This window comes from Symphalangus syndactylus, chromosome 5 (genome assembly GCF_028878055.3).
Source record: "Symphalangus syndactylus isolate Jambi chromosome 5, NHGRI_mSymSyn1-v2.1_pri, whole genome shotgun sequence".
NCBI lineage: Eukaryota > Metazoa > Chordata > Mammalia > Primates > Hylobatidae > Symphalangus > Symphalangus syndactylus.
Window position 1 is genome coordinate 127,910,835 of NC_072427.2, and position 21,119 is coordinate 127,931,953.

At 42.4% G+C, this 21,119-nt stretch overlaps 2 protein-coding genes across 5 annotated transcripts in view; one reads left to right on the plus strand and one right to left on the minus strand.

Moving 5' to 3' along the window:
* Positions 1-4,095: 4,095 nt before the first annotated feature.
* Positions 4,096-10,937, minus strand: B2M (beta-2-microglobulin). Of its 3 annotated transcripts, XM_055276894.2 has the most exons (4): positions 10,648-10,937; positions 6,536-6,814; positions 5,881-5,908; positions 4,096-4,631 (listed from the first exon to the last, which is right to left on the minus strand). In XM_055276894.2, exons 1-3 carry the CDS (start codon positions 10,712-10,714, stop codon positions 5,895-5,897), a joined length of 360 nt encoding a protein of 119 aa, XP_055132869.1. In that variant the 5' UTR covers positions 10,715-10,937; the 3' UTR covers positions 4,096-4,631; positions 5,881-5,894. The 3 variants fall into 3 exon arrangements, with proteins under 3 accessions (XP_055132869.1, XP_063495595.1, XP_055132868.1); XM_063639525.1 differs by having other exon boundaries at positions 4,096-5,908; positions 10,648-10,803; XM_055276893.2 differs by having other exon boundaries at positions 4,096-6,814; positions 10,648-10,803.
* Positions 10,936-21,119, plus strand: part of PATL2 (PAT1 homolog 2) — a 53,253-nt gene continuing 43,069 nt past the window's right edge. Inside the window, exons 1-3 of one of the 2 annotated variants that reach the window (XM_063639501.1) lie at positions 10,936-11,388; positions 12,053-12,171; positions 14,167-14,457. The gene's annotated coding sequence lies outside the window, so the exon portion shown is untranslated. The remainder of the gene's footprint in view (positions 11,389-12,052; positions 12,172-14,166; positions 14,458-21,119) is intronic. The other variant, XM_063639502.1, reaches the window with a different exon arrangement.

Sequence of the window (21,119 nt, forward strand, 5' to 3'; positions counted from 1 at the left end):
TGAAACTGCCTGCTATCACCTGAAACCAGGTTTAACTAATGGCTACTGAAATGACCTGCTACAACTCTGAGACTAGTTCTGTTCATCGTCATCATTTGCCAGTCAAAACTTGCCAGCTCCTCAAAACCTTACTAGCACCAGTGAAATTTTCTCAGAGCAATAAGTAACATTTTCCCATTTTATAAAACCTTTTTGTACTTCAGACATGCCAAAGACCAGCTGGTCTGTGTGTATGCCCTGAGTTGCAATTCTTTCCTCCCAAATAAAACATTCTAATTTCAGCGATTCAACTCTATATTTCATTTGACTTTGACATACTATTACCTTGTAATATCAGCCAGCAGAGCAGCCCCTCACAAAATAGCTCTGTTGAATGATATGGAATGGAGAGAGAGTTCTTTATGATTGAACTCAATGGGTCTGTCAATCTTGGATGTACATTAAAACTATCTAGAGGTTTTTAAAAAAATAACACTATACCTGGGCTCCATACCGAGAGATTATGATTTAATTGGCCTGGATGGGAGTCTGGGAAGCTGGTGAGGTGTTGTTGTTGTTGTCGTTGTTGTTGTTGCTGTTTTTGAGACGGAGTCTCACTCTGTCGCCCAGGCTGGAGTGCAATAGCATGAACTTGGCTCACTGCAACCTCTGCCTGCGAGGGTCAAGCGATTCTCTTGCCTCAGCCTCCTGAGTAGCCGGGATTACAGGTGCATGCCACTATGCCCGGCTAATTTTTGTATTCTTAGTAGAGACAGGGTTTCACCATGTTAGCCAGGCTGGTCTTGAACTCCTGACCTCGTGATCTGCTCACCTTGACTTCCCAAAGTATTGGGATTACAGGTGTGAGCCACCGTGCCTGGCTTGTTGTTGTTGTTGTGTGTGTGTGTGTGTGTGTTGTTCTTATAAACTCTACATGTAATTTTAGTTTGCAGCCAGGTGAAGAGTTAATGAATGGCCTAGGTAAGTGTGGTATAATATGAAACACATTTGGTCTTTGTCCCCAGTTCCTGTCAGAAGTTCCTAAAAGTCTTTGAATTTTGAGTGATAGGAGTGTCTTTTGTTATTAATAATAAGCCTCTTTGGTAACCCTTGAGTATACGCTAATGAGGTTATACTCACTATAGGTTTGGGCCCCCAGATAGCCTCAGGATGGTGCTAGTCACCAGAAAGACCAAGAGATGAGAATATTAGTGTGTTGGAACTTCCACCCCCACCTATCCACCTCTGGGAAGGTGAAGGGGAGCTGGAGATCAAGCTCTATAAAAACTCTTGAACAATGAGCTTCCTGTTTGCTGAATGTGTGGAGGTTCTGGGAGGGTGGCATACACCTGGAGAGGGCATGGACTGTCACCACCACAACCCCCTACATATAGCCCTATTCATCTTTTCATCTAGCTGTTCGTCTGTAGCCTTTAATCTTTTATAATAGATTGGTAAATGTGAACTGTCCTAGCAAATTAACCAAAGTCAAGGAGGGAGTCATGGGAGTCCTGGTTTCCAGCTGGTCAGTCAGAAGTAGAGGTAACAACCTACAATGTGTGATTGGCATCTGAATTGGAGGGCAGTCTTGTGGGACTGAACCCTCAACCAGTGGGATCTCACACCATCTCCAGGTAGATCCCATCAAAATTGAATTGAATTATAGGATACCCAGTTGGTGTCTGCTGGAGATTGTTTGGTGTTGTTAAATTAAGTTTAGCCTAGGCAGGGCACAGTGGCTCATGCCTGTAATCTCAGTACTCTGGGAAGCTGAGGCCAGAGGATCACTTGAGGCCAGGAGTTTGAGACCAGCCTGGACAACATGGTGAAATACCATCTCTACTAAAAATACAAAATTAGCCAGGCATGGTGGCGCATGCCTGTAATCCAGTTACTCGGGAGGCTGAGGAACAAGAATCACTTGAACCCTGGAGGTGGAGGTTGCAGTGAGCCAAGATGGTGCCACTGCACTCCAGCCTAGACAACAAGAGGGAAACTGTCTCAAAAAAAGGTTTAACCTAAAGTTGCTTTGGCTGGGCGGGGTGGCTCACACCTGTAATCCCAGCATTTTGGGAGGCTGAGGCGAAAGAATTGCACAAGGCCAGGAGTTCATCTCTACTAAAAATTAAAAAACAAAATTACCCAGGCATGGTGACATGTGCCTGTAGTCCCAGCTACTCTGGAACCTGAGGCGGGAGGATTGCTTGAGGCCAGGAAGTTGAGGCTGCAGTAAGCCATGATCATACCACTGAACTCCAGCCCAGGTGACAAGTGAGACCTTGTCTCAAAAAAAAAATTAAATAAATAAATAAAGCTGCCTCCCTATGTAAGTTCAGGCTAAAGATTTCTCTCTGCACAGTGAACTGTAACCTAACTGGATGTGTAAACAGACTGTAACTTACTCTTATACCACAAAGCCTCAGCCAATCACAGGTGGCCAACTCTTCAAACCCGGTTTAAATGAGGCAAATGCTGAACTGCAACCAATCTGGCTGTTTCTGCCCCTGACTTCCATTTTCTGCACATCACTTTCCTTTTTCTGTCCCTAAATGTTATCCAACCATGTGGCACCCCCAGAATCATTTTGAACCTATTCTGGCTCCGGCAGCTGCTTGGTTTGAGAATCATTTTTGCTCAGTTAAACTCTGTTAAATTTAATCTGTCTGAAGTTTTTCTTCTAACAGAGTGTGGGGGAAAACCCCTACATATCTGCTCACAGAAGCGTTCTGTGTTAAGTGTAAGAGTAGAAATTTTAAAACTTTGTTTTTCTTTCAGAGTATCATCCTCCAATTTTTTCAGCTGAGTTCCTACAAGTCTTCCCCCAGATACCCTTGCTCCACTGTTTGGAATTACCCAAACCTGCCATGTGGCTGTCCTTCCTGGCTACAATGCCTGGAAACCCAGGCCCCACCCACCAATCAAGAGAACCACTACCAGCTTACTCTCAGCTCAGGCAAATGGCTTCTCTAACACCTCCCTAGATTTTTGTTGTTGTTCCTTGAACAACAAAATTTCTTTTTTTAAAAAATTATTTTTTGTTTTTTTTAATTCAGTTTTTTTGAATTGAGACAGGGTCTCGTTATGTTGCCTGGGCTGGTCTTGGACTCCTGGGCTCAAGCGATCATCCTACCATGGCCTCCCAAAGTGCTGGGATTACAGACATGAGACACCTCGCCCAGCCTGAACAATAAAATTTCGATTGCCAAGTTCTTCGCGCATACCTATGCTATATTCTTATCAGGATATATTTTAATTATTTTTTTGAGTGCATATCTGTCCCTCCGCTAAACTGAGAAGATTGGGAGCAGTGTTGTGTTTTATTTATCCTGTCAATACCTAGAACTAGCTAACTCAGATTCTTGGTCAAATAAACAAAGCTGGCCATCAGGTATAAAACTATGCCTTGAAAATTTTAAATCTGTTATTTGTCATTCAAAGTACAGTTGGCCTTCCGTATCCAGGGGCTCCACATCTGTGGATTCAGCAAACCATGGATCAAAAACATTGGGGAAAAAAAAGGGATGGTTGTGTCTTTACTGAACATGTACAGACTTTTTTTCTTGTCATTATTCCTTAAACAATAACAACTATTTGCATAGCATTTACATTGTATTAGGTATTATAAGTAATCTAGAAATTATTTAAAGTATACAGGAGGATGTGCATAGGTTATATGCAAATACTATACCATTTTATAGAAGGGACTTAAATATCCATAGATTTTGGTGTCCAAGAAGGGGTCCTGAAACCAATACCCCAGGGAGACCAAGGGATGACTGTATATCTTTCCTTGCTAAAATATTAAATCCTTCAGATACTTTTGCTCCCTCTTAGAGTCTGCATACTCCTCATGACCTGGCTCACAGGAAAGAACTCTGGCTAAAATATAGAAGGCTGGCCTCCCACTAGACAGCTGTGTCACCCCAACTATGCCATTTAACTTTTTTGAGCATCAGATTCCTAATCTGGAAAATGTGGATCACTGAGGCCCTTTACACTGTGAGCCAAACCCTATATACAAGGGGTTCACATTTTTTACCAAGTGGAACTTGAGGACTGTTTCCCTATTTGAAAATAAAGGGGTAATAGTGGGAGTGAGATATAAGAGACAACACATCAAGTTTTATGATTTATTTAACTTGTGGAACAAAAATAAACCAGATTAACCACAACCATGCCTTACTTTATCAAATGTATAAGAAGTAAATATGAATCTTATATGACAAAATGTTTCATTATAACAAACTTCCAATAATCCTGTCAATTATATTTCTAAATTTTTCCCCCAAATTCTAAGCAGAGTATGTAAATTGGAAGTTAACTTATGCACGCATAACTATCTTATCAAGCTTTGAGTGCAAGAGATTGAAGAGTTCAGATCTGACCAAGATGTTGATGTTGGATAAGAGAATTCTCTGCTCCCCAACTCTAAGTTGCCAGCCCTCCTAGAGCTACCTGCGGAGCAACCTGCCCAGATACATCAAACATGGAGACAGCACTCAAAGTAGAATTATAAAGAAGATCATGTCTATGTTAACATTATTATAACCCTATATTTTGTGCATAAAGTGTAAGTGTATAAGCATATCAATATTAAAAAGCAAGCAAGCAGAATTTGGAATTCATCCAATCCAAATGCCACATCTTCAAACCTGAAAAGAAAAAGGTTAGCAATGAATTTATTTTATTTGGATTGCAGATCTCATTACCAAACTTTTCTAATTTCTACTGTGTAGATCACTTTTTTAAAAGAAGTAACTGCACACAGTTCTCCAAACCCATTACAAAGAGTATATCCTGTTAGTGTATCCCTTTGGTGCTCCCAAAATCTTAGAAGAAAAAATGCTGATATGATGTTTTGGTCAATGATGGACTGTATATATGACAGTGGTCTCATAAGATTAAAATAGCATATTTTTACTGTAACTTTTCTATGTTTAGATACACAAATACTTATCATTGTGCTACAACTGCCCACAGTATTCAGTACAGTAACAGGCTGTACAGGTTTGTAGTCTAGGAGCAATATGCTATACCATGTAGCCTATGCGTGTAGTAGGTTACAACACCTAGGTTTGTGTAAGCATTTCTCAGAACATGTCCCCGTCATTAAGTAACACATGACTATATTAGAGTTCAGGTCCTGGCTCTACAATTTACTAACAGTGTGACTGGGCAGATCATCCACCTTCCCGATGCTCTCCCAAATCAATTCCCTGTTCTAGAATATAACAGGAGATTTGAATGGGTTTTCAGCATCAATGTACCCTGGGCAGTAGAATTTCATTGAAAAGCCTTTGGACTCCAACTAAAGATGCAGAGAAGTCCGAGTTCCTCCCTCTCTCTTCTTCTGGAGCTCTTTGTAGTTACATCTGTTATAGTATCATTATATCAAGTTACAACAATCTGTTTCCCTTTATCTCCTCTAGTGGCCTGGGAGCCTCTAAGAGGCAAACACAGTCCCCATACAGGAATGGGATGTGTGCAGAACTGTATAACTCCTCTCTTCTGCCTGAAGAATAAAACAACTATTATACAAAGGAAAAGAGTGGTTCATTTTCTCTTCTCAGCAGAGATGTCCAATGTGGAAATGGCAGAAGAAAGATCAAAACCTTGCAGAGATAATGTGGGTAACCACCTGCCTTTATCCTGCAATACCATACTGACAGTTCCTTTGCCCTCTCTGTAGAGGGTCAGTAATATGGCCATACCTGGGGCCATACGCCTTCTTCATGCCACTCCACAGGAGAAGGGAATGTGACCCTGTAGGATTCTTCTTTGCCCGCTAAAATGCTACTCTGTCAATGTTCTCCACATAGTGAGGGTTATCATGTTAGAGCTGTCTATACATAGTCCTCAGGAAAGTGAAACAAAAACATTTTCTTAAGGTCAAAAACTTACCTCCATGATGCTGCTTACATGTCGCGATCTATGAAAAAGACAGTGGAGAAAAAAAAAGGAAGACATTAAGTTTTACTTTTAAAATACCATGTACTAACAAATGTCTAAAATGGTTAGAAATAAGACTGGCAGAATAGGCTGCTGTTCCTACCCATGAATACCTTGTTTAGAGCTACCCAGCAGGAACAAGCCCTTCCTACTAGCCTCAGATACCAATCCAGCCAGAAAGTACTGGAGGAGTCCAGGATTATAGGATGCTAGGATAGCAGGACTTACAAACAAAGGCCTATACCTTCTTGAGATGTTCGTTAGTGCTAAATACACCTGAAGCTGCCACGAAAGCTAGAGGAAGGCAGTAGGTAAGAAGTGTTAAGAGTGTATATGTATTCGTGCAAGTGCTGCTGCTGCTCCCTGCTCAACTGCAGGGAAACTACTGGTTCAGAAACCATGCCGTGCATCAGTATCTCAGCAAGTGCCACTAATCTGATCTTTAAGGACATTCCCTGACAATCCCAATATGCAGATTGTTTATATCTGATGGGATGGGACTCATTCAGGGTAGTATGGCCATAGCCTTTTTTTATATCAAAGCAGCTTTATGATATGACTACTCATACACAACTTTCAGCAGCTTACAAAAGAATGTAAGACTTACCCCACTTAACTGTCTTGGGCTGTGACAAAGTCACATGGTTCACACGGCAGGCATACTCATCTTTTTCAGTGGGGGTGAATTCAGTGTAGTACAAGAGATAGAAAGACCAGTCCTTGCTGAAAGACAAGTCTGAATGCTCCACTTTTTCAATTTTCTTTCCATTCTTCAGCAAGTCAACTTCAATATCGGATGGATGAAACCCAGATACATAGCAATTCAGGAAATTTGACTTTCCATTCTCTGCTGGATGACGTGAGTAAACCTGAATCTTTGGAGTACCTGAGGAATATCGGGAAAAGACACATTAATATTGCCAGGGTATTTCACTTGGGGCTAACTTGGTGTCAAGCTACATCAGGCACCAAGTGTTTACATTTGGTCATCGATTTCTCCCAATTCCATTTCCGCTCTGGCCAAATGAGCTTCCACCTTCCCAACAAGCCACCTCCATTTTGAAGAATAAACCATGACTTGGTAACTTGGTATCTTTCCCTCATAATTCCTCTATACAGGCTTTTTTTTTTTTTCCTAGCAGATTTCTAGCAGTATCTTCTGTCACTGGAGATTGTGCTGCATTTTTAAGAGCCTTTTTCTGGAGGCTTTCAAGGACTTCTGATGCCTTCTCAGCACTCATAGCATTCCTTAACACATCACTCAAGAGTCTACATGATTTGGCCCCAAGCTACTTTTCAAAGTTCATTTCTCAGTTCATAATAGCCCCATCAAATTACTCATGTTATTGTACTCTGTTTCCAACCCTTCCATTTTTTTTCTTATGTTTACTCCTTTCTTTTTGGTTCCTGCTCCTGCCTTGATCTACACCCATCTGATTTTCTAAATTGTATGAAGTGTCTAGTAGAGTGCCTGGGACATAGCAATTGCTTTATACGGTGGCAGATGTTATTATTATTACCTGAGGTTCCTAAGTGGATCAACCCAAGGTATGTTCTTTATTTTTTTATTTTTTTTTTGTGGGGGGGAGGGATGGAATCTCATTCCAAAGCCCAGGTTGGAGTGCAGTGTGCAGTGGTGAGATCTCAGCTCACTGCAACCTCCGCCTCCTGGGTTCAAGTGATTCCTGGGACTACAGGCACACACCACCATGCCCGGTAGTTTTGTATTTTTAGTAGAGACATGGTTTCACCATATTGGCCAGGCTGGTCTCGAACTCCCGACTTCAAGTGATCCGCCTGCCTTGGCCTCCCAAAGTGTTGGGATTACAGGCATGAGCCACCGCGCCCAGCCAACCCAAGGTATGTTCTTACCAAACAACAAAACCTCTTTATTTCTGCTGAGGGTTTATATGCCAGACCCCTCTCTGATTTTGTACCTAATTTCATGAGCTAGAAAACAAAGAAACAAAACCTAAATGCATACAAGAGCTGGCAAATACCTTAAATGGTTGAGTTGGACCCGATAAAATACAACAGGGATAGGTGAGGACTATGGCAAATGGGACAAAACATACTTTCCATTATGACCAAATGGAGTAACGCATATGACAGTGCGATTTGCGTTTTAATTAGCATCCACAGGTGATTGCTGTAAACTAGCCAGACTGGGAATACATTGCCTAATGTTACAGAAACAGCGCTTTCCAAAATGAGAGGCATGACTAGACCATCCATGGGGAAGTGGGAAGAAAATATTATAAACTCTCTATTTTTCATCGAAAATGAAGAGAGGTGTTAGTGCTACTAAATACACAGATTGACACTAAATATATGTGTACAAAATTCTTTTAAATACACTTATATTCAGGGTACATGATCACTAAAAGGCAGCTACTCCTCCATGTCTGGGAGGCTGTGGGGAAAAGGAGAAGTACCAGGCCACCTTGACCAGATATATCTCTCTAGAAACACCCCATCATCAAGGAAAGGCTACTAGCCCCATCAAGAGGTGGATTGGGGAATCTAATGAAGACCTGATTTTTTTCATAACATTAAAAGCTAACAGAGCCCTTTGCATCTGAGCTTCTAATAATAAGAACATAATAAATGCCTCAGGGGTCAGAGCACACATTCATCCTGCCTGGAACTCTCTGTTTCAGGGAAGGCGGCAAGATTTTGTGAGAGCATCACTGTAATCTTTTCTAAGAAGAGGACAAGTATCAGACAGGCTGTGTTTGAATTTGGGCTCAACCAGTTACTGGCTTTATGACTTTTGGAGAGTTATTTAAGCTTCCAAAACTTAACTGAAAAATTAATTTATGCCCACAGTAAAACAAAAACAAAACCCACACACAGGTCAGAGGAGGAAAATAGACCTTCAGAGGCAATCACCATTACATGTTTCTTGTGGTATCTTCCAGAAATGGTCTATGCATGGCACGTATTACTTTGGAAATTTTCAAAATCAGATTTTTTTTTTAAATATCAGATTGTTATTTTTTAAAATGACATCTAACATAACCAGCAAATACCAGTAATGGTGATGATATATACATTATCCTTTATGTTGTAAATAAATTGTATTCAAATTAAATGCAATTTTCTCATGATCAAAACATTCTGCTTTCGATCATGTTTTGCCAGGGGAAAAGGTGAGAGCGCTTAGTGTATTGCCAGGTATTTAGAAAGTGCTCAAGGTCTTTGGTGTCCTCAACAGTCTTGGTAACCATCTTGGATTATCTTTATTAATGATTTTACAACTCCCATGACTGACAAACCTTCACTTCTTTCTTTCTTTTCTTTTCTCTTTCTTTCTTTCTTTTTTTTTTTTTTTCTTTTTTAAGAGACAGGGTCTCGCTCTGTTACCCACGCTGGAGTGCACTGGCGCCATGATAGCTCAAACTCCTAGGCTCAAGAGTTCCTCCCGCCTCAGCCACCGGAGCAGCTGGGACCACAGGCGCGAGCCACCACACCTGGCTAATTTTTGTTTTTATTTTTTGTAGAGACGAGGCTTCACCATGTTGGCCAGGCTGGTCTCAACTACTGACCTCAAGCCATCCTCCCGCCTCGGCCTCCCTAAGTGCTGGGATTACAGGTGTGAGCTACCACGCCCAACCCCCTCATGTTTTCAAAACCGAAAGTAAGAGGCACAGTACATCTTGGAAAGAACGAGGCAAAGGGCCAAAGAGGAAGCCCTCTGTACGAAAAGACCACAGGGCCCATGCCGCCCAGTTTGCTCTGGAGAATCTCACGCAGAAGGCAGGCGTTTTTCTTAAAAAAATGCACGAATTACAGCCAAAAGGCATGCGCTCCCGCAAAAGGCCCTGGTTAGGCTTGATTTCAATCTCGATTGCTGCCATTTATCCCCTGTGTAATTAAGCTTCTTAAAATCTCGGGGCCTCAGTTTCTTCATCTGTGAGAGGCAGAGGATAACCATAGTAGTTATCTATGGCGGAAGATAACTATTTTCAAAATTAAATGACGCAAAGCACGTAAAGTCCTTGGCACACAGAAAGATGTCAATAACGGGTAGTTCTTATAATTTTTTAAAAGTGACATGTGATGGGAACAAATAAGTTAATGATCTGAAACTGCTTTGTATCACAGCCAAGCATTCTACAAACGTCGCGTGCTGTTTCCTCGCCACGGTGTGGCCCCACATAGACCCGGAGATGCTAGGGCAGGCGAACTTAGCGGGCGCCTAGACGAAGTCCACAGCTCTCCAGTCCAAGGGAAGCAGAGCTGCAGCAGACAGGCTTACCCGGGCGACGCCTGCCCCAGACCCCAGGCGCCCCTCCACGCGTTCACAGCCCTCAGCGCCGCGCCTTTGAGACGAGCCTACCCGTCCCCCACTCCAGCTGTGCCCGGGGAGCCAGAGGCCCCGCGAAAGAGCGGAAGAGAAACCCTCCCCCAACCTCGGCGCTCTGCCGCTTATCAACGCCCTAAACTTTGTCCCGACCCTCCCGTCGCCATAGGCCAAAGGTCTCCCCTGCTCCCCGCCGAAAGTGGCAAGAAGCGCGCATCCCGGGTGCGCACCCCCTTCCCCACTCCCAGGCCACCCCACCGCTTCCCCGAGACCCAGCCCTGGACTAGCCCCACGGCAGGCCACCAAGGAGAACTTGGAGAAGGGAGGTCACGGAGCGAGAGAGCATAGAGAGGGCCACAGAGGGTGCGGGGCGGGAGAGGAAGGACCAGAGCGGGAGGGTAGGAGAGACTCACGCTGGATAGCCTCCAGGCCAGAAAGAGAGAGTAGCGCGAGCACGGCTAAGGCCACGGAGCGAGACATCTCGGCCCGAATGCTGTCCGCTTCAGGAATGCCCGCTGGGCGCGACGCCTCCACTTATATTCCACGCGTGCACAGCCAATCAGGACAAGGCCCGCCGGGACCGTCACCTGTCTCCAAGCCAGCGACGCAGTGCCAGGTTAGAGAGAGGGACTTTCCCGTTTTCAGTTTCCTTTTCTTAGAGTCTCATGATGTTTAAGAAGGCATGCACTAGATTGGGTGGGTTTGTTGTCTGTACATCGGCGCCCTCTGATCTGGGGTGCGCGCCCCAGCTTGGGACACGGGGAGCTCATTCTCGGACTTCAGGCTGGAGGCACCTTAAGGCCGCCCCCTGGCTTTGCAAACTGGCTCCAGAGATGCTAAGTGACTTGCTAATGGTGCCCCAGCCAGTTAACGGCTCGGAGCTGCATTTTTCATTCGAGAAAACTGAAACCCAGATTAAGATCTTTGAATGCTACTTAGCAGAAGGAGAACTTCTGTTTATAACTAGAGCTTGGGAATTCGCTGCAGGGTTTCTCGATTCTCTGGGAAAGAAAAATAGTCCCAGAAGCATCCTGAGGACAGCTCAGAGAAGGTCCTAGCGAAAGAGTACCTTTCTTGCTTTTTGAATCCCTTCAGGAAAAAGTGTTCGGAAAGTTCTGTGCCAAGAAGTTCCTCCCTATGTCCTTGCTGTTTAGGTAATTTTCTTTGTTCTGTTGATTTGTGGGGGGTAAAAAAAAAAAAAAAAAAAAAAAAACGACCACTAATAGTAAAAACAGTAACTGCTAGGGCTTTAGAGCTTCCAGCGCCCTCCAGGTACATCATTCTCTTAGTTTCCACCCTAGAACAGGGGCTGGCACATAGTAGGTACTCAGTAAACTGAATGAACGAATGGATGGATGAATGAATGAATTAGTGAATATATAAATAAACTGTAGGAGGAAAGAATTACCCCCATTCATTTTATGGACAGGGGAAACAAAGGCTAAGAGACTAGAATTCAAACTCTGGCCTGATTCCATTGACATTAGTATTTTAGGCGCTGGAAGACAAAGGGCTTGGCAATTTTAGTGAGAGTTCGGACTGCATCTGCCTTGGGCCCAGCCAAGGACGTTAAACGTGACAGGCAGACCCATTAAGAAAACCTACACTCTAAAGTGACCATAAATAAGGTGCTGCCATTTCGTGGTGGTGGAGTCCACAGGTCTTTTCTAAGAGGAACTGTGAGAAGAGGAAGTGGACCATGGGGACGGGGAGAGGCAGAGATCTTGGAAGTCACCATGGTTTTCAGTTGAAAGGATTTGCCTAGCTTCCCCAAGGAGCACAACAAATACCTTCTAAGTTTCTTTTACATATTTTTAGGTTTTTGATAATCCTTATTGTGGAGGCCATGCCTAAACTAAGAAGATGCAATACTCTCCATAGACCTAATGAAATGAGGTAATGCACAAGAGAGAGCCTCCCACAATGCCTGGCACATAGTAAGTGTTCTGTAGTGTTTAATAAGCACTGTAATTATTAATATTATTTACCTAGTTTTTCTACCAGCCCTCTCAATAACTAAAATATAAGAATAATTGTTATGCAGAAATGTATGAGTTAAGACACTCTTGCTCCCTCCCTTTTCCCCTCTTTAAAAACTCATATAAGGCACTAAAGGCCTGAAATGTTAGTGTTGAGTTGTACTAGAAAAGTGCCTTAGAAGTTTAGCAAGGGACAGGGCTATTTTTGCCTCTAGTTTCTTGTTTACTACATCACAGAGAAATACTAAGTTTAAAATCCATTACAGGTAGATTCTGATTTACTCACTTGGAAAACCAACTTAAAAAGCAATAAAAAAAAAACAGTACAGGCAGAAAAAAGTCTATTTTACAGTTTTCTATTGGGGGAGGGAATACCTGTATTTTTCTTGGATTTACCATTTATGACATGTTTTGAATAGTGAGGGTGAAAATTATATATACAACTATTTGTTTAAAAACAAGAGCACTGTTTGCCTAGGAGGACAAATTTGGGAAGTCTACAAACATGACAATTTCCTTTTTTTTATTTTTAATTTTTTTGTGGAGACAGAGTCTTGCTGTGTTGCCCAGGCTGGTCTCGAACTCCTGGTCTCAAGTGAGCCTCCTTCCTCAGCCTCCCAAAGTGCTAGGATCACAGGCATGTGTTACCACGCCCAGCCACAAATATGACAGTTTAATAGCTTTATTTCCCAGTAGTGCCATTAACAGATTAATAGCGGCCTTTTTTTCCCCATATAACCTTCTTAAAATTTTTTTACAATGAACATTTATTCCAAATAGTAAATGTTGGCAAGAATTTAGAAGAACTGGAACTCTCATACAATCCTGATGGGAATATAAAATGGTATAAACCATTTGGGGCTGGGCGTGGTGGCTCACACCTGTAATCTGATCACTTTGGGAGGTCAAGGCAGGCGGATCACTTGAGATCAGGAGTTTGAGACCAGCCTGACCAACATGGTGAAACCCTGTCTCTACTAAAAATACAAAAATTAGCTGGGCATGGTGGCAGGCATCTGTAACCCCAACTACTCAGGAGGCTGAGGCAGGAGAATTGCTTGAACCTGGGAGGCAGAGTTTGCAGTGAGCTGAGATTACGCCACTGCACTCAAGCCTGGGCAACAGAGCAAGACTCCATCTCAAAAAGAAAAAAAAAGGAAAATACTTCGACAGCTCTTTATAAAGTTAAACATACACTGGCCATAAGATCCAGCCACTCCATCTAAGGTATTTGCCCAAGAGAAAATGAAAGCATATGTCTATACAAAGACTTGGACTTTAATGTTTATAGCAGTTCTATTTGTGATAGCTGAAAACTGGAAACGATCCAACATACATCAACAGGTAAATGAATAAACCCATTGGAGTATATACCTATACAATGAAATACTATCATCAACAAACAAGGAATAAACTGTTGATACATGTAACATGGATGAAATAATCATGGTAAATAAAAGAAGTCAGACAGAAAAGAGCATATACTATATGATTCTGTTTATATAAAACTCCAGAAAAGGCAAACTATAATCTATATGACAGAAAGTAGATGAGTGGTTTCTAGAGGGAAAGGAGATCATATAAACATGAGGAAACTTTAGGGTTGATGGATATGTTAATTATCTAGAGTTCGATGATGATTTCACACTTATATTTTAGAACTTATTGTATACTTTAAATGTAATTTATTGTATGTCGATTATAAATATTTAAAAAGACATAGCCAGGGGAGGTGGAGCAAGATGGCTGAATAGAAGCCTCCACTAATCCTGCTCCCTGCAGGAACACCAAATTGAATAACTATCCACACACAAAAAAGCACCTTCATAAGAACCAAAAATCAGGTGAGTGATCACAGTACCTGGTTTTAACTTCGTATCACTGAAAGAGTAACTGAAGACGGTAAGACAGTCTTGAATTGCTAAATGCTATCTCTCCCCCACTCCCCGGCAGCAGCCACCTGGCATGGAGAGAATCTGTGCTTCTGGGAGAGGAAGAGTGCAGTGATTTTCAGACTTTGCATTGGAACTCAGTGCTGCCCAGTCATAGCACAAAGCAACACTGGGAAGAACTCACCCAGGTCCCATGGAGGGATCATTTAGACCAGCCCTAGCTAGAGGCAAATCATCCATCCCAGCAGTGGGAACCTGAGTTCCAGTAAGCCTCCCCACCATGGGCTGAAGTGCTCTGAGGTTCTACATAAACTTGAAAGGCAATCTAGACCACAAGGATGGCAATTCCTGGGTAAGTCCTGTTGCTGTGCTGGGCTCAGAGCCAGTGAATGTGGGGGGCACACAACCTAGTTAGACACTAGCTGGGATGGCCAAGGGATTGCTTGCACCACCCCTCTCCCAACCCCAGGCAGGGCAGCTCAGAGCTCAGAGAGAGACTTCTTTCCTCTGCTTGAGAAGAGGAGAGGGAAGAACAAAGATGACTTTGTCTTGCATTGGATACCAGCTCAGCTGCAGTAGGATAGGGTACCAGGCAAAGTCCTGAGGCCCACATTCCAGGCTATAGCTCCAAGCTGACATTTCTAGCCACACCCTGGGCCAGAAGGGAACCTGCTGCCTTGAAGGTAAGGACTAGTCCTGGCAGGATTCCTCACCAGCTGACTAAAGAGCCCTTTGGCCCTGAATAATCAGAAGTAGCCAGGTAGTACTCATCATGGGCTTTGGGTGAGACTCAGAGACGTGCAGGTGTGACCCAGCACATTCCAGCTGTGGTGGCTATGGGGAGAAATTCCTTCTGCTTGAGAAAAGAAGTGGAAAGAGTAAAGGGGACTTGGCCACTGTGGGGTTAGAATACCAAGTGGGCTCTTAGGGTCCCTGATTCTAGGCTTTGGCTCTTAGATAGCATTCCTGAACCTGCTCTGGGCCAGAGGGGAGCCCACTTCCCTGAAGGGTGAGTCCCAGGCTGGGCAGCATTCACCACAAGCTTACTGAAGAGCCCTTGTGCCTTGAGTATACATCAGCAGTAGCCAGACAGTACCCACTACAGGCCTGGGGTGGAAGTGGCCGTGGCAAGAGACTCCTCAGCTTGTGGAAAGGGGCGGGAAAAGTGGGAAGGACTTTGTCTCATGGCTTGGATGCCAGTTCAGCTGCAGTACAGTAGAGTACCAGGTAGATTCCTAAGGCTTCTGACTAGGCCCCAGCTCCTGGAAGGCATCTCGGGATTCTCCCCAGGCTGGGGGGAACTTGCCACCCTAAAGAGAGGGACATAAGCTTGGCTGGCTTTGCCACCTGCTGATTTTAGAGCCATAGGGCCTTGAGTGAACATAGGTAGTAGCCAGGCGGTGGTTACCACAGGCCTTGGGCAAGACCCAGTACTAGTACTATGCTGGCTTCACGTCTGACCCTGCACAGTCCCAGTGGTGGTGGTCACAGGGGTATTTGTGTCACTTCTCCCCCAACTCCAGGCAGCTGATCACAGAAAGACTTTGTCTGGGGGGAAATAAGGGAAGACAATAAGAGTCTCTGCCTGGTAATCCAGAGAATTCTTCCAGATCTTATCCAAGACCACCATGGCAGTGCCTCTATGAGTAATCAGTGTTAAGTTGTCAGCAGTTTAAAATAATGAGTGATAAAATGTTATCTGCAAACCTCATGGTAACCTCAAATCAAAAAACATACAACAGACTGTGAAAGAGCCACAGCATTTCTGTGCTTGGTGTGCCCTCTAATGCAGATACAGCTGCAGTGACCAAAAACTTAGATCACAACACCCAAGTTCCTCTGAATTCCTGGAAAGCCTTCCCAAGAAGGACAGATACAAACAGCCCAGACTGCGAAGACTATAATAAATATTTAACTCAGACACTGATGAACATCCACAAGCATCAGGACCAGCCAGGAAAACATGACCTCATCAAATGAATAAGGCACCAGAGGGCAATCCCAGAGAAACAGAGATATGTGACCTTTGAAACAGAATTCAAAACAGCTGTTTTGGCCAGGCACAGTGGCTCACACCTGTAATCCCAACATTTTGGGAGGCCAAGGTGGGTAGATCACTTGAGCTCAGGAGTTCAAGACCAGCTTGGCCAACATGGTGAAACCCTATCTCTACTAAAAATACAAAAATAGCTGGGCGTGGTGGCGTGTGCCTGTAATCCCAGCTACTCAGGAGGCTGAGGCAGGAGAATTGCTTAAATTTGGGAGGTGGAGATTCAGTGAGCCAAGATCACACCATGCACTCCAGCCTGGGCAACTGAGCAAGACTCTGTCTAAAAAAAAAAAAAAAATGTTTTGAGGAAACTCAAAGACATTAAAGCTAACACAGAGAAGGAATTCAGAATCCTATCATATAACTTTAGCAAAGAGATTGAAATAACTAAAAAGAAGCAAAAATTATGGAGTTGAGAAATGAAACTGACATACACAAGGGTGCATCAGCGTCTCTTACCAGTAGAACTGATCAAGTGGAAGAAAGAATTAGTGAGCTTGAAGACAGGCAATTTGAAAATAGAAGAGACAAAAGAAAAAAGAATAAAGAATGAAGCATGCCTACAAGATCTAGAAAATAGCCTCAAAAGGGCAAGTTTAAGAGTTATTGGCTGCAGCCAGGTGCGGTGGCTCACGCCTGTAATCCCAGCACTTTGGGAGGCCGAGGTGGGCAGATCACGAGGTCAGGAGTTTGAGAGCAGCCTCGCCAACATCATGAAACTCTGTCTCAACTAAAATACAAAAATTAGCTGGGCGTGGCAGCGGGTACCTTTAATCCCAGCTACTCTGGAGGCTGAGGGAGGAGAATTGCTTGAACCTGGGAGGTGGAGGCTGCAGTGAACCAAGACCACAGCACTGCACTCCAGCCTGGGCAACAAAGTGAGACTCGGTCTCAAAAAGAAAAAAAAAAAAGAGTTATTGGCCTTAAAGAGGAGATAGAGAGAGAGATGAGGTAGAAAGTTTATTCAAAGTGATAGTAACAAAGACCTTCCCAAACTTAGGGAAAGATATCAATATTCAAGTATATGAAGGTTATAGAACACCAAACATTCAACCCAAAGAAGATTACCTCAAAACATTTAATAAACAAACTCCCAAGGTCAAGAATATAGAAAGGATCCTAAAAGCAGCAACAGAAAATAAACAAATAACATACCATGGAGCTCCAGTATGTCTGGCAGCAGACTTTCCAGTGGAAACCTTGCAGGCCAGGGAAGACTAGCATGGCATATTTAAAGCACTGAAGGAAAAAATATTTTATCCTAGAAGAGCGTATCTGGTGAAAATATCCTTGAAATATGAAGGAGAAATAAAGACTTTCCTAGACAAACAAAAGTTGAGGGATTTCATCAACACCAGACCTGTCCTACAATGAAGGGAGTTCTTTAATCTGAAAGAAAAGGACATTAATGAGCAATGAAAAATAATTTGAAGGTGTAAAACTCACTGGTAATTGGAAGTACACAGAAAAAAAACAGAATATTATAACACTGTAATCATGGTATGTAAACTACTCATATCTTGAGTGGAAAGACCAAAAGGTGAACCAGTCAAAACTAATAACTATAACAACTTTTCAAGACATTAGACAGTACAGTATGACATAAACACCAACAACAAAGAATTAAAAAGTAGGAGGACAAAGTTAAAGTGTAGAGTTTTTATTAATTTTTTCTTTGCTTCTTTATTTATGTAATCAGTGGTAAGTTGTCATTGGTTTGAAATAATGGACTATGTTGTGAATATGCCAAAAATAATAAATAATGAGTTATAAAATATTAAATACAAGCCTTATGGTAACCTGAAATAAAAAAGCATACAACAGGGGCTGGTGGTGGTGGCTCCCACTTGTAATCCTAGCATTTTGGGAGGCCAAAGCAGGCCTTTGGCTTGAGCTCAGGAGTTTGAAACCAGCCTGGAAAACACAGTGAAAGTGCTGTCTCTACAAATGTGCTTGTCTCTACCAAAAAAAAATTAGCCAGACGTAGTGGCACTCACCTGTGGTCCCAACTACTTGGGAGGCTGAGATGGGCAGATCACTTGAGCCTGAAAGGCAGAGGTTGTTGCAGTGAGCCAAGATCGCACCACTGCACTCCAGCCTGGGTGACAAAGCGAGACCCCCATCCCAAAAAAGATCCCCAAAACAACATACAACAGATACACAAAAAATCAAAAGCAAGAAATTTTAAAATACTACCAGAGAAAATCACCTTCACAGAAAGGAAGACAGGAACAAAAGAAGGAGGGAACAGAGGACCACAAAACAACTAGAAAACAAATAACAAAATGGCAAGAGTAAGTCCTTACTTGTCAATAATAACATTGAATCTAAATGGACTAAACTTTCCATTCAAAAGACATAGAGTAGCTGAATGGATTAAAAAAAAAAAAAAAAAAAAAAAAAAAAAGCAAGACCCAGTGATTTTTTGCCTACAAGGAGCACACTTTACCCATAAAGACACACATAGACTAAAACAAAGGGATGGAAAAATATATTCCATTCCAATGGAAACCAAAAAGGATCATGAATAGCTATGCTTACATCAGACAAAATAGATTTCAAGACAAAAACTATAAAAAGAGTCGAAGTTCATTATATAATGAAAAGAGGTTAATTCAGCAAGAGTATATAACAATTGTAAAAATATATGCACTCCAACTGGAGCACCCAGATATATAAAGTAAATATTATTAGAGCTAAAGAGAGAGATAGGCCCCAATACAATAATAGCTAGAGACTTCAACACCCCACTTGCAGCATTGGACAGATCATCCAGACCAAAAATCAACAAAGAAACATCAGACTTAATCTTCACTATAGATCAAATGGCTCTAATAGATTTTTTTTTTTTTTGAGATGGAGTTTTACTCTGTTGCCTAGGCTGGAGTGCAGTGGCATGATCTCGGCTCACTGCAAGCTCCACCTCCCAGGTTCACACCATTCTCCTGCCTCAGCCTCCCGAGTAGCTGGGACTACAGGCACCCACCACCATGCCCAGCTAATTTTTTTGTATTTTTAGTACAGATGGGGTTTCTCTGTGTTAGTCAGGATGGTCTTGATCTCCTGACCTTGTGCTCCACCTGCCTTGGCCTCCCAAAGTGCTGGAGTTACAGGCGTGAGCCACCGTGCCCAGCCAGATCTAAGAGATATTTACAGAACATTTTATCCAATGGTTACAGAATACCCATTCTTCTCCTCAGCACATGGATCATTCTCAAGGATAGACCATATGTTAGACCACAAAATAAGTCTTAAAAAATTGAAATTATATCAAATATCTTCTCTGACCACAATGGAAAAAAAACAGAAATCAATAACAAGAGGAATGTTTGAAACTATACAAATACATGGAAATTAAAAAGTATACTCCTAAATGACTGTGGGTCAACAAAGAAATTAAGAAGGAAATTTTTTAAATTCTGGAAACAAATGATAATGGAAACACAACATACCAAAACCTATGAGATAGAGAGAAGGCAGTAATAAGAAGAAAGTTTATAGCCATAAGAACCTACATTAAAAAAAAAAAAACAGAAAAACCTCAAATAAACAACATAATGATGCATTTCAAAGAACTAGAAAAGCAAGAGCAAGCCAAACCCAAAATTATTAGAAGAAAAGAAATAATAAAGATGACAGCAAAAATAAATGAAATTGAAAGGAAGGAAACAATAGAAAAGATCAACAAAAAGAAAAGTTGTTTTTTAAAGACAAAAATCAACAATTCTTTAGCCAGACTCACTAAGAAAAAAAGGAGAGAAGACTCATATAAATAAAATCAGAGATGAAAAGGGAGACATTACAACCAATATCACAGAAATTCAAAGGATCATTAGAGGCTACTCTGAGCAACTACATGCCAATACATTGGAAAACCTAGAAGAAATGGATAAATTCCTAGACACATACAACCTACCAAGATCGAACCTTGAAGAAATCCAAAACCAGAACAGACCAATAACAAGTAACAAATAAAAGCCCAGGACTCTATGGCTTCACTGCTAAATGTTACTAAACATATGAAGAAGAACTAATACCAACTGATATAGTTTCAATATTTGTCCCTACCCAAATCTCATGTTGAATTGTAATCCCTAGTATTGGAGGTGGGGCCTGGTGATAGGTGTTTGGATCATGGGGGCAGATACCTCATGGCTTGGTGCTGTCCTTGCAATAGTGAGTGCATTCTTGAGAGATCTGGTTGTTGGTAAAATGTGACACCTCCCCCCACCACCTCTTGCTCCAAATCTTACCATGTGAAGTGCCTGGCACCCTTCTGCCATGAGTAAAACTCCCTGAGGTCTCCCCAGTAGCTGAGCAGATGCCAGCACCATGTTTGTACAGCCTACAGAACCATAAGCCAATTAAAACTCTTTTCTTTGTAAATTTCCCAGCCTCAGGTATTTCTTTTTTTTTTTTTTTTTTTTTGGAGACGGAGTCTCGCTCTGTCACCCAGGCTGGAGGGCAGTGGTGCAATCTCAGCTCACTGCAACCTCTACCCCCTGGGTTCAAGCAATTCTCACGCCTCAGCTTCCTGAGTAGCTGAAAGAACAGGCATGTACCACCACACCCAGCTAATTTTCATGTTTTTAGTAGAGATGGGGTTTCACCATGTTAGCCAGGCTGGTCTCAAACTCCTGGCCTCAAGTGATCTGCCTGCCTCAGCCTCCCAAAGTGCTGGGATTACAGACATGAGCCACCATGCCCAGCCTCAGTTATTTCTTTATAGCAATGCAAGAAAGACCCAAAACACCAACCCTACTCAAACTATTCTGAAAAATAGAGGAGGAGGGAGTATTTTCAAACTCACCTACATGGCCAGTATTACCTTGATGCCAAAACTAGACATACATATAGAAAAAAAATACTGCAGGCAAATATCCCTGATGCAGAAATCCTCAGCAACATACTAGCATGAATTCAACAACACATTAAAGTGATTATTCATCTCATCTGCAGTATCT